At 43.4% G+C, this 13669-nt stretch overlaps 1 protein-coding gene across 3 annotated transcripts in view; it reads left to right on the forward strand.

Moving 5' to 3' along the window:
* The window catches only part of LOC131684034 (midnolin homolog), a 51977-nt gene extending 38569 nt beyond the window's left edge, over positions 1–13408 (forward strand). For all 3 annotated transcript variants that reach the window (XM_058966528.1, XM_058966517.1, XM_058966539.1), the window contains 2 exons: positions 9096–10736; positions 10951–13408. In XM_058966528.1, the coding sequence (XP_058822511.1) occupies positions 9096–10736; positions 10951–11796 (2487 nt within the window). In that variant the 3' untranslated portion in view covers positions 11797–13408. The remainder of the gene's footprint in view (positions 1–9095; positions 10737–10950) is intronic.
* The last annotated feature ends 261 nt before the right edge of the window (positions 13409–13669 follow it).

Genomic DNA, 13669 nt, shown 5'->3' on the forward strand with positions numbered 1-13669 from the left:
ATCGAAAATTGTAAAAATTGAAAATTGTGAAAATTAAAGGTTTTGAAAATAGTGAAAATTTAAAATTGTGAAAACAGAAAATTGTGGAAATTGAAGATAGAACTTCGAAAATCGAATTTCGAAAAATGAACTTCGAAAGTAAAACCTCTAAAATCAAACTTCGAAAATCAAACTTTAAAAATCGAGCTTCGAAAATAGAATTTCGAAAATTGCAAATTGATTATTGAGAATTGAAAACTGAAAATTTAACTTTGAAATTCGAACTTCGAAAATCAAACTTCCAATATCCAAATTCGAAAACGCAGGCCGCATATACTACTGCGCACTCCACAAGTATCACGAGAGGAAGACATTTGTTAGTAAGTATAGAAGTTGGACTCTACTTCTTCTTTACCGACGCCAGAGAGGTGACTCCACTGTCTGGACGAGATATCGATCCATCAACTCATGGACCGGGGACCAACGGCTTTACTTCCCTTCCGAAGGAAGACGTGACCACAGATACTAGAGGTTCATTAGTTCTCATGTTAATTATCCACCAATCATTATGACTACTCAGGATTTGATTTATATAAGAAGCCCGCTTCAAGATGTTGATTACAATACGCCTCGATAGTGGTGTATCGAGGATGCCGGGAGGGCTGATATGAGCCTTTTTTCTGTTCTATACCTTTCATAATCTACAATGAGAAAGGATGTGCTATGTGTGGTGGTTGGCTATTCAAGTATTAGTAATGTTTGAAGTACTAATGTATGTCTTTCTTGTGATGATCATAATTTCAGCTGTATCTTGTACCTATCTAATCTATTATGTCTCTCATATATTGTCTTTTATTTCGTCTTTTCGAGTCCTATACTGCCATTCTACACCCGCCTTCAGCTGGGTCAGCAAAGATGGTGATAATGAACGTCTTAACACTCACACATTCTCAAATGCGGTCTCAAGCGGGAACCTACAAAAATGTCCTCGCGCACGCGATTACGAATCGGTCACATCCGGAAGTCTATCCTTGATCCTAGAAGCCTAGGTCCATGCCTTCAGTTGGACCAATTAAGAAAATACGATCATACGTATCAGACAACACGTTTCATGGCGACATGACCGGGAACCCAAGCGATATAAGGGATCCCACTCTCTGCCAGAATTTTAACCGCACCGAAGATGTAATATCAGGTTTCAATCCTATCTCGTTGGCCGTCAACTCAGTGTGAACATAGGTGATGCATACTCCAAACTGTTCTCCGCAACGACTGGTATTCCGCAAGGAAGTCATCTCGGTCCATTAATATTCACTCTCTATTTCAACGATGTAAACTATCAGCTGAAAGGACCACGGTTGTCGTATGCAGATGATCTAAAAATTTTCAACAGAATTAGGAGCCGATCGGACGCACAATATTTGCAGCAGCAATTCGACACTTTCAGCAGATGGTGTGAAAACAACCGAATGATTCTGAATCCGGCGAAATGTTCTGTGATATCTTTCACCAGAAAAAAAGATCCCATTGAGTTTGAATATAACTTGTCTAGAGCTCTTGTTTCCCGGGTGAGCTGCGTTGAGGATCTTGGAGTGCTGTTAGATTCGAAACTTACATTTAAGAATCACATTTCGTATGTTGTTGGTAAAGCATCGCGAAGCCTGGGCTTCATTTTTCGTACGGCTAAATCCTTTACAGACATTTACTGTCTCAAAAGCCTATACTGCTCTTTAGTGCGCTCTACGCTGGAGTATTGTTCGGCGGTCTGGAACCCGAATTACATGAACAGCAGCGATCGAATTGAAGGCGTTCAACGAAAATTTATACGGTATGCTCTTCAACGCCTGCCTTGGCGCGATCCTGTTCGTCTACCAAGCTACGAGAGTCGGTGTCAACTCATCCAGCTCGATACTCTCCAGCGTCGTAGAGAAACTGCAAGAGCCTTATTCATCTCTGATCTTCTGTCAGGACGCATCGATTCTCCAGATTTACTAGAGCGAGTTAACATCCAAGCAAGGTCCAGAACGTTACGCGGAAACGTTCTTCTGAGAGTGCCGTTTCGACGAACTATTCAAACAGCTAATGCCGCTATCACGGGACTACAACGCCTCTTCAATCGTGTGTCGCACTTGTTCGACTTTCATTTGTCTCGAATATCATTGAGAAATCGATTCCTGCAGTTTTTTAGATGTAATTAGTTTAAGTTTCCATCATTGGGGCCGAGTACGGCCTGTTGATGTGCGTGATAAATAAATAAATAAATCAGACTCACGATTCTCGCGACTATTCAAGAACACACGCAAATTTGTTATAAAATCACGTCAGCATACAAACGTTAGAGCCCCTCGCGATTTTCCAAGCAACCTACGCCCATGAACTCGCAAACATGATTGCATCCCGGTGATAAGGTGAACGTCTTAGCACTCGTAAACTCACCAACGTGATCTCAAGCGTCAACCTACAAACTCTCGCGCTTGCGCAAGCATGAATCGGGAGCGTCCGGAAGTCTCTATATTCGGTACCAACAGTCTAGGTCCAAAAAAAAAAAAAAATGAAAAATTAAGAAAAAAAATAACTCCCATATCCACTAGACAAAACGTTCCATGGCGACATGACCGGGAACTCTAGCGATGTGGGGTAACTCACTCCCTGTCAGAACGTGATCCGTACACCGAAAGCTAAATATCAAAATGACGGTCCGCCGCAGGGTTTCAAAATCGAATTTATACACGCGAAGTCACATACACGCGAGCACACGCGACAAACACGTCAACATACGAACGCTTAAGCCCTTCGCGATCATCTACGCACACCTATTCCCGCGCGATCGCTCAAACTTGATAACACACCGGTAATTATGTGAACGTTTTAGTACTTACGAAGTTACAAACGCGGTTTCAAGCCTGTCTCATCTGCAAATTGTAGTATGTGATTCTGACGAGGAGCCCTTCCGAGAACCTAGCTCTACAGTTCCAGTAGGACAACACTCGAAAAAAATGAAATGAAGTTCATGGTATGAATAATGCACATTTCTAACCCGAAAATACGAGCATAACGTTTAAATCTCTACAATAAAGAAAGCCTTGCGATTATTTTTATATATTTTTTAATTATGCCTATCGTCCATTATGCCTACCGTACTTATGCCTAACGTATTTATGCCTAACGTCGCGCACCTGCTAGCATTCTTGACTAAAACGGCCACGCGATCAAATACGTTAACACTGAAATGCTTGTGCCCTTCGCGATAATATAAATCTGTAAACGCATGCAAACGAACAATCGGCATCAACCGCACGTAGGTGTTTGCCCGCGATCTCACTCGCATAAAACACTCCGATGATCAAGTTAATATGTTAGCACTTACGAATCAATTAAAAGCTATCTCAAGTGCGATTATTCTAGCGCCCGTTCCCGTACTATGATGAATCGATCACGTGCGGGAGCCTCTACCTTTGGTCCTCCTAGCAGCCCAGTTGCATCTTCGTCTAAAAAAAATCAAATCATATACAATACATATCTCGGGACGTCCCTAGCAATATGGGGAAACTCATTCCCTTTCACATCTGAATCGTATGCTAAAAACCGCGGTTCTCGCGAAAGTGAAAGGTCCACACGAATCTCCTGAGCAAATTGCCATGTGTTAAAACACCATAAATCCCTTTAAAAAGACCATTAATATAGTCCGTGCCAAAATATTGGTTTTATATAGTATCTACCAAACCATGGTGATGGTGTTTACATGGCTTGATCCCATTTAAAACACTATCAATACACCATACAGTAGGGGTGAAATTGGACCATGACCCTGAGGATATTATAGACTTTTCATTTGCTCGAGATGCAAGTGGTAACATGGTTATACAAACGAATATGGACACGCGAAGTTACATACACGCTGTCGCGATTCAACCCGTCTACATTCAATCGTTCGAGCTCTGCGCGATAATACAACTGTGATCGCAAACACGAACAATCATCCAATCAAGGATCAGACTCGGGTTCCAGAATGAACATTCAAGAACCCACTAGAACATGCGAATGGTCACACGGTTATATAATCTTATTTATACATATAAAGTTTCATATAGGTTAGCACACGCAACGTACAAAAGTCTACACTGTAACATACAAACCCTCGAGCTTTTCGCGATCATCCATCCACACATCGTCTCGCGATCTCGTAAACGTGAAAACGCCCAGGTGATCAAAGAAACGTTTTAGTTCTTATAAATTTCTAAACGCGGTCTCAAATGCGTACATATAAACGCTCGTTTCCGAGCGATCATGAAATCTTTACGCCCCCACATATGAACCATACACTTAATATCACAATAACAAACTCTGCTCACTCTTGTCGTAAGTTATTTTGACAGAGCTCAAGTTGTATCACTCTCAAAAAGAGTCATTCAGTCTTTTTCGAGTTAGGAAAATTTCTAACCTAATTCGCGGGTGAGGAATCGAACCCAGGCAGCCTATGTACACAAGGCCATCCACTTATCCACTTACGCTATGTCCGTCTCATGTCTTCCTTAGCTTTGACCTCCGTAGTGCCTGCTTCATAATTGCTAAGTTTTCTTCGATGGACCTTAGTTCCGGTGCGTCGGGAGGGGGGTTCATATCCATATCCTGGGGTGCGATGTGACCCCGTTGGCTTCGTACCACTCCAGGACAACATTTGAATAGTATCACGAAGCTAGATTCGGCCAGACGATCGTAGGGCTCTTGTGTTGCTTCGGCAGAGGAAGCAGACGGATTTCTGTAGACACTGTTTGGGGTAGATCTCCCCGTTTCCAGTCCCGGTAGTCACGAACGGCGTACTCATCTATTTATTGTGAAACAGTAAAAGTTTCTGCTTCCTTACTTCCTCCGGATCATCAAATTTGTGCGGGGTGGTGAGGAACAGTAGCTCTGAAAGCTGCCGGAAGTCCGCCTTGACGTAAGTCTCATAATCTATGATGAGACAATGTGGCTTCGTCAGCATTTGGGTGTACAGTTTCCGGGTCCGTGACGTTCCCCCCCGTGTTTTGCCGTTCATCATGATGTGGATCTTTCTGCACATTGTACGTCCTTGGCTCTCTGAACGAAATACTTGGACTGATTCAACTTTTTAGCCACATCCCTGGCCGAAGCCTTGGGATTCCGCTTAAAGAATTTCACTACACGCTTCCGAGTTGTTTTCCGATGTCCCGATGAGGATTTTCTAGGTGCTTGCGCAAAATCAATCGTTGCTTTTCCGGTGACACTATTTTTCCCAATTTACGATAAAAATACAGTGTAAACAATACACTCTAAACTGCCTCGATCCAAATTTTCAAGAGAAATGAGTTATTTTTTACAGCGTTTTTGCGACGTTACATACGCGCTAGCACACGTGAAATGTAAACGCCCACGCGCTTGAACACGTTAACGTACAAACGCTCGATCCCTTCGCGATGATACACGCGATCGTGAAGTCCCTACGCCCGCCCATATCTGAACCGTGCAATGAGCATATCACATTCAGAATCACGGCACCGCTGCAATTGGTTTTAAGCAGTGTTTTAGTGGGTGACATTTCCCGTCTCGTCTGCAATTGTGAGTGAGTGATTCTGACGGGAAGCCTTGGCCGAGACACTTGCTCTGTAGTTCCAGTAGGATAACTCTCAAAAAAATAAAAATACAAGGAGTCCAACTCCAACGCTTTTCTAAAAATTCCTTATTTCGAAGAGTTTAATTTTTTATCTTTAAACTAGAGTCAATTTTCTAGAGCAGAAGCGTAGATTTTAAACGAATTTTGAATCCTTGAAATTAGCACAGTCGAGAAACTAAGGTTGAAACATTTATACAAGAAGTCCAATTCCGTGTTTTTGCTAATAAATCCGCTATCTACAAACAATTTGATATGAAGGATAGGTTTCCAACTCAATACATATACAGTGAAGACTCGATTTTATCAGCCCCCGATTTTATCTACCCCCGATATCAGCTTTTTGACCTGATTTTATCAGCTTCATATGAAAATTAATAGATGGTAGTTTGATGGACTCTAGCAGACAAACCAAATTGAATTCGAGCAAATCCTTTCTTGACCATATTTTTCTTATCTTAGATAATATGCAATTTTTTTTTAATTTTGCACTGTAAGGGAAGTTTAAGCTAAATAATCAGGAAAGGTTATGGGGCCATATCTAGGAACTAAAGAGGAATATTTTAAGAGCTTCGGTTTCTTAAAAGAAAAAAAAATATATATCCCGATTTGATCAATGTCCCGGTTTTATCAGTAATTCACCAAGGGGCTTATAAAACGGGTCTTCACTGTATCGTAGATTCAAAATAACAAAATCTGGTTAAATACTGTTGCTATAAATAGTGATCCAGTCAGTTACACAGATTAGATTAGCTTTTCTAGGCAATACTCCTACAGCGAGCGCAATACTTCTACAGGTTACTCCCGGTAGCCGGCTGCCCAAAATTAAAGAAAAAACTCAAAAACTAAATAAATGTATTTACACTACTAACATCTCCCCATCTGTCTGTCGATCTAAATAGCGAGTTGAATTCGTTAGTGGGTGGTAATCGGAATGGCAAATCAAGAATGTGTAGGGGGTCCCCGGGCAGAGTTTGGGCTCTGTTGGTGGGCACGGTAAGTCGATCGGTGTTCGAGGGATTCCACCCGTTGAGAGTTGCCGGGAAAAGCCTTTGTGGTTTCGGGGGTAAAGTTTGTATTTTTGACGCCGGATGTTTTGGAGATGAGTGGGGGATCCGGTGTCGTCTCGAAGGGAATATTTTTTTTGTAGATGCTTTTTTGGAAATTGGGCGGTTTTTGGGTTAGAAAGGGGGTGAGGGGGTGGGATAGGGTTTTGAGGTGCATCTTTTGATTTTGTTGTGCCAATGACATCAGGAAAAGGTTAAAGACTGCATTTCTGAATGGCTCTGAGATTTGATGGGTCCCGAAGGGGCAACTTTTAGGGAATTTTCTTCGGGACGAATGGATTTCTGATGATCGCTCGCAGTGTGATGTTTTCTGACTTTAAACGATTTGCGGAACCACTTGATCGTGTCCGATTGGGTTCGGGTTAAGCGTAGGAACATTTTTAGAATGATCTTACTTTTGAGGTGTGTTCGTTACGAAAATTAAGGAGGACCATTTTTTGACTCGCTACTGTATATCACTCATGCATATCTACTCCCGCTACCTCGCAAACATAAAACACCCCAGTGATTAAATTAACGTGTGGGCACATACGAATTTATAAGCGCGGTCTCAAGCGAAAGTATAGAAACGGCCATTCATCTAACGCCCAGATCCGGATGTCTCAGCCCTCGGTCTTGGCAGCCTAGGTACATACCTTCAATAGGATCGCCCTAAAAAACTGTTTAATTGCGGCCGCGTGAGCACTCCAACGCCAACTGGAATATGCAAATGATGCGAAGTTGCATACACGTGACATATAAACGCTCACACGATGAAACACCACAACATACAAACGCTCATTTCTTTCGCGGTAATATAAACCTGGTCGCAAACGCAAACATGCAGTAGCGATCATCTGTTTGAGTCTGTAATACTCTACTAGCATCTAAACCGTAAGCTCTAAAACTAAAATTCAAAATATTCAAAACTTCTAGCGAAAATAAAAATGACCACACAGCTTTACTAACAAAATTATTAACGTTACATACAAGCTAACAAACACGCCAAACAAACCCTACGCGATCAAACACGTTAGCATGCAAACGCTCGAGCCCTTATTGAACAAACCTGGTCACAAACGCAAACATGCAATCGCGGAACAAAGTGCGCCCACTAAGGGATCGACTTTACACAAACTTGTATAAGACCTACAACTTCGCAAGGTGGAACAGTTAATAATGGTTGAAATAAAGCTTGATCTTTCAACTGCATCATACTAGGAATGTGGTATTGATAACGTTCGATTCGATGCAGAACACTGTATAGTGCTGAACATTATGCAACACGACAGCATTAAAACCCGTATATATATATATATATTGACAATGATATTACTGAAATTCGCCTACATTATTTGGCACAGCGTCCCACCTCCGAGTATGTCTAAATATGACGAAAAAGTGGAATCCGTTATAAATGACACCAGGAGAAATAGGTTAGAATGCAGCTGAACCAACCAATTCCTTCTTATTTTGTCCTTTGAATGCAATACATCTCAAGGTATCACCAACATTCAAAGAACGCTATGCACATATCCTAGACAGACATCTCAATATTTTGTTCATGTTCATGAAAAACTAATGTCGTTTTTGCTTGAAGCGAAACTGTGTCAGTTTCTAACCCCAACTGCTGTCAAAATGTATGAACTGACAGCGGTTGGGGTTAGAACCTGACTCAGTTTCGGGTTCAAGCAAAAACGCCATGAGAGAGCTTTTCCAAATTAAAGTTCGCTTGCAAGCCCCTTCGTAAACTAGGCTTCCTCGAGCAAACACCGCATCATTGTTGGGGCACGCGGTAGTGACGAAATCACCAGCTAGATCCCATCAATTCCCTCGACGATGACCGTTATCACTCGGCACACCAGGCCTATATGTACTCGTTTGATTCCCGTCACTCGACCGACCAACCTTACCGCTACTTTGCTCGGTCCCAGCAAAACCAGCCAAACCGTTACAAAGTAGCACCAGTTCGGTTCGGTTACACTGAGGCGCTCTACCCGCACAGAAACACACACACGTAGACAAAACACTCTTAAATCAGCCACTGAATCCCGCTCATCGCCATGATTACAAAATGCGGGCGTGCGCGCGCAAAAAAAAGCAGAACTGCATTCACTGCACTCCCTACCACCGCGATCAGCCGCAGACGAAAATGCGGGAACCGAGAGAAGCGCTGGAAAACGTTATTAAATCATAATAATGATATTAATCTATTGCGCCTGCCTGAGGCGCGCGGCGAATTACAACAACGGCGTTTGATCGCTGGAAGCGTAGCGCCCGTTGTTTAAAGCCCGTGAGAGGGAAATTCCGGGTATAGCGTGTAGAAACTAGACCGAATGCCGGTATAATTTGAAGCAGTGGTGTTATTGGAAAACCAAACTTAGCATGTAACTCGTAATTAACACACCAAAACTAATTTCTTTGTTTTTTATCTGTTTCAGGCACAGCGAGCTGAGAATACGGTCATGCAGGCGCTAGAATCACTCAACGACAGTCAGGTGAACGATTTTCTCAGCGGCAAATCGCCCCTGAACCTAAGCGTTCGTCTCGGAGACCACATGATGTTGATTCAGCTACAGCTGAGTACCCTGAACTCATCGTCCCAGAACGGAAACCGTTCGAAGACTCATAAGTCAAGGACTATCACTGCTTCTGCGGGAAACGCCACACCCGGGACAAGCTCCAACGTGATACAAGCTTCGTCGTCGTCGTCGTCGTCCCGAAGTCATAGTAGTAGAACCACACTTCCGATTAGCTTTCGTAGGGTGATGGCATCCGACAGTATCATACCTGTCGCTCAACCTATTGTGGATCACGTGCGAGAGGCACACACCTTAACCAAGCAAGAAATTGATAGCATTCATAGTATAGTTAAAAATTTGACCGAAAGTGAAAACGCTACGATAGCAACTATCGCGCCTGCGAGCGATAACTCGATGGATTCCGATTCGGCTCCTAGAAACTCGATTTCCGAATCCCCTATCAAATCGTTATCCAATCTAGTATCTAGTTCCATCAATACAATACCACCAGCGTGTAACAATAACTCACTACCAAGTTGCCCTGCATCACCTTGCGCTGACCCAATCAGCGCAAATCTTACCTCGTGCTTGTGCAGAAGTCTCGACAACAACGATAACAATTCCTGTGAACCAAACTGCCTGACGCGCATTCCTGAACCACAACAGCCATCAACATCCGCCACGACCCTGCATCGAACCGCTTACAATCCTATAGCGCGCCACAAGACGAAAGTTCAGACGCTAAGAAAACACACCAGCTTCAATGGTTCTACCTTGCCGAAGCCCGAGCAGGAAGTTGCCCAACCAGCTGCCTCACAGTCAGCTCCTAACTCACCACAACGCTTAAATCATCCTCAACTGCCGCACAGTCGTGGTCACCACTACCAGCAGCAGCATCACCTTCTGCAACAATCACAGTCTCAGCTAAATCCACAGCCTGGTACGAGCAGTACTCAATCACGTGTTCCGACCACCGACCCGAACAGCACTGAAAATCCAGCGCTAGCCGAAGCATCTCGCAATCTAACACAAACCCTCCGGAAACTATCCAAACGTGTTTTCACCAATAAAACCAACGACGCATCATCGCAGGATGCAGCGGCGCGGAATGCCAACTCCGGAGCCGTAATAGAGTCAATGAAACACCACGGGAAGGGTATCTACTCCGGAACTTTCTCCGGTACACTGAATCCCGCCCTGCAGGACAAATTTGGCCGACCGAAGCGGGATATTTCCACCATTATCCACATCCTGAACGACCTGCTGAGTGCGGCTCCGCAATGTGCTCGCTCTGGTACTAAGATTTATTTTGAACCATCACAGACAACCGCGGCAGCAGCAGCGGTGGCGGCCGCCACTGCTGGCGCCACGTCCGGGGTAAATGTCACAAATCCCACCAGCGCTGCTAGTAGCAGCAGCCGGGGCAGTAATAATTTCCAAACAACTGTAGCAATGACACCCTCAACACCATCCACGAATAGCAGTAGTAGTAGCAGCAGCAGCAGAAACAGTTTCACAACCCCGGTGGTTGCACCAAGTCCGCGTTTGGTGACAAGATGTGTAAGTAAAATGCTCATGAAAAATTCACCCGAATTTAGGCAAGAATCGATAATCTGGTTCTCCCTCTTTCCTTTGAATTTATGATATAACGTCGCTTCGTTGCTTTAAATAAGGGTGGTCGGTGCTACAACATGTGTTGTATAAATTTAATGCGCTTGTCGTGCCACGCATGACACTCATCCGCCCCTTCATTAATATAATCTTTCATCCGTAGGTACCGACACCGATTCAGACCAAAAAATTCCCTAGCAACGGGACGACCATAACTATTTCTGGTCCCAGCTCGGCTGATTGCATTCTCTGCAAATCCCTAGTCGCGAGCATACCATCAACCAGCAGCGCAACCTATGGCCGTTGTCAGCACCATCAGAAAGTGGCTGTTCCTAAGGTACTGTGCAAGTGTGGGCTTCCACTGACACCCACGGCTGGTCCCAGCAGCAGCGGCAGCAGCAACATCTACCACTGCCAACGCTGTGCAGCCATCAGTGCTGCCGAGCTGGAAAACTCCAAAACCAAATCCAAGCTAGACAACCTCCGTCTGATTATGCAGCAGAAAAAAGAGCGCCGAGAAGCACGCAAGCAAAAGTGTGCGCCGTACAGTATGACGCCACCCTCCACGCTGGCTTTTCCCCCCTCCGCCCAGCAGCTGCTCGCTGGGGGCAGTGGGTCGACTTTGGAGCCGGTTCGGACCGCACACCTAACACAGCTAACCGTCCCGACGACTAACACCACTGCGAACGGCATCGAGATGATGGACGTTGCTGCTACTGCTGCTGCTGCAGCAGCAGCAGCAGCAGTGGTGGAATCTGAATCGACAGCAGCGGCGGCGAATGAGACGACGGACATAACAGCATCATCACAAGAAACAACCGACAGTACCCACACTAGCATTAATAGCAGCAACAACAATGCGGCCACTGCTACCGCTACGGCTACCACCACTACTACATCGGCAACGGCAGCAGCAGCAGCAGCGGCGGCAACGACGTCGGCTGCAACATCCTCGGAGGCGGCTCAAAATACCCATCAACTTGTGGAGGAGGTGGATACTGTCGCATAAGCATGTTTTGCTATGTTGCGGTTGCTGCGAGAGAAGTGACATCCGGATTGGACGAACGAGTAAGATTCATGTTCAGGTAACTCACGAGAGACGGGGTTTTTTGCTGCTCTCTCGTGAGAGATATTACAGCTAAATAGAGAGAGAGAGAGGATAAAGGTTCGAATGAACTCATGCAGCACCATCTGTTGGTGGGCTTTTGGGTAGGTGTTCTGATGGAAGAGGCATTATCTGTTTTCGTGGAAATCAATTCGGATTTGGACTGAATACTGACGTTGAAGTAGTACTGAAATGTGTCCGAGCTCGAGCATTTCGGCCACAATTTATCGAAAAAGACATGATTTGAATTGTTTCCAATTTGTTACTATTGTCCCTTGTCTAGCTGTATTTTTTGGTTTGCCTTCTTCAGATCTTCGAACATTCGTCAGAAGTATAATGCTTGTTTGCTACATTCATTTTCTTTGATTTCATTAGAATTAGTTTTCTTGGGGACAAGAAGAATGGGAGAATTGTACGGCGATGTTGAGTTCTGAATAATATTTTGATCTAGCATGTTTCTTACTTGTAGATCAATTTCCAGTTTTTGTGACTCTGGAGTTCTGTAATTTTTAATGTAAACAGGACATTTGTCATTTAACAAAATTTCTTGCTTATAGAAATTATTCGTGGATAGGTTATCGTCTTCTAACGCGAATATGTCACTATATTGCCTACAAAGACGTTCAAGGCCAGATCTGATTATTGGGTCGATATTGTTTAGTTGAAGTTTGCGAACTAATCGTTTCTTGTATGGTTTCCATTTTGTAGAATAGTTCGACTATGGAAACAAAAATTTCGTAGAGGTGTCATAGTCGGTATGAAACGTTTGTTGTGTTTATGAACTTTACAAACTTGTTTTCATTATTAATAATGCTGTTTGCATACACTAATCCTGGAGTTAGTTCGTTTGATATGGTAACCATATCTTCTGGTAGATAAGGTAGGTTTAGATTTTTAATTATTTCACATCGTGGAGGTATGATTTGCTTGGTGCGTGATTTTTCGTAAATTGGTATAGTAATGCGGGTGTTAAAAGCATTCATTATCAGGATCCAGGTATTATAATCGATACAACACTTATAAGAGGTAAAGAGATCCCTTCCTAAAGTTCCGTCGGTGGGAATTGGAAAGTTGTCGCTTACCGTATATAATTTGTGTTGAAGCGAAAATTCATCTATTAACAGATTAGTGGTAAGTCTTCCATAAGTGGTTATGGTACCGTTGCCTATTCCGGAAATAGTGCATGTGTCATTAGGGTTATAGTTTTTCTGAAATTTTAATTTTGAGGATTTTATAACTGAAATATCTGAACCACAATCTATTATAAAACTACATTGTTGTTCGGCACATTCGACGTTCAAAAGCACAAAATTGGTTGCAGATAAATTTACGGCATAAACTGCCCTTGAGTTTGGGTAGGCAACGAGGGTTGCATATTGTTTTGCATTGGTTGTAAAACAGGGGTTTGGTTCAATTGTTGGGGAATGTTTTGGGCTACATACATTCCATAATGAGGATTGAAATGTCCTCTTTGTGACAACTGTCCTCGTTGGTGGTAAGGTCTTCTTCCGTTATGATTACCTCTCCGTGGAAATTTCCACGATAACCGTTGTAATTTCCACGATTAGAATTACTTCTTTAGAAGTTGTTTTGGTTACCTCTGTAATATTGGAAATGACCACGACCATTTCCTCGACCATTATTGAAATTTCTACCATGGTTGTTTTGTTGAGTACTACGAATCGTGAACATTTGTGTAGGGATTGGTTTGTCATTTTCCATGAGCTTTTCAGTAGCATCTGTAATTTTGGTAAAGGTCCCAACCTTCAAAACAATC

The sequence above is a fragment of the Topomyia yanbarensis genome, chromosome 1, assembly GCF_030247195.1.
Source record: "Topomyia yanbarensis strain Yona2022 chromosome 1, ASM3024719v1, whole genome shotgun sequence".
NCBI classification, from domain to species: Eukaryota; Metazoa; Arthropoda; class Insecta; order Diptera; family Culicidae; genus Topomyia; species Topomyia yanbarensis.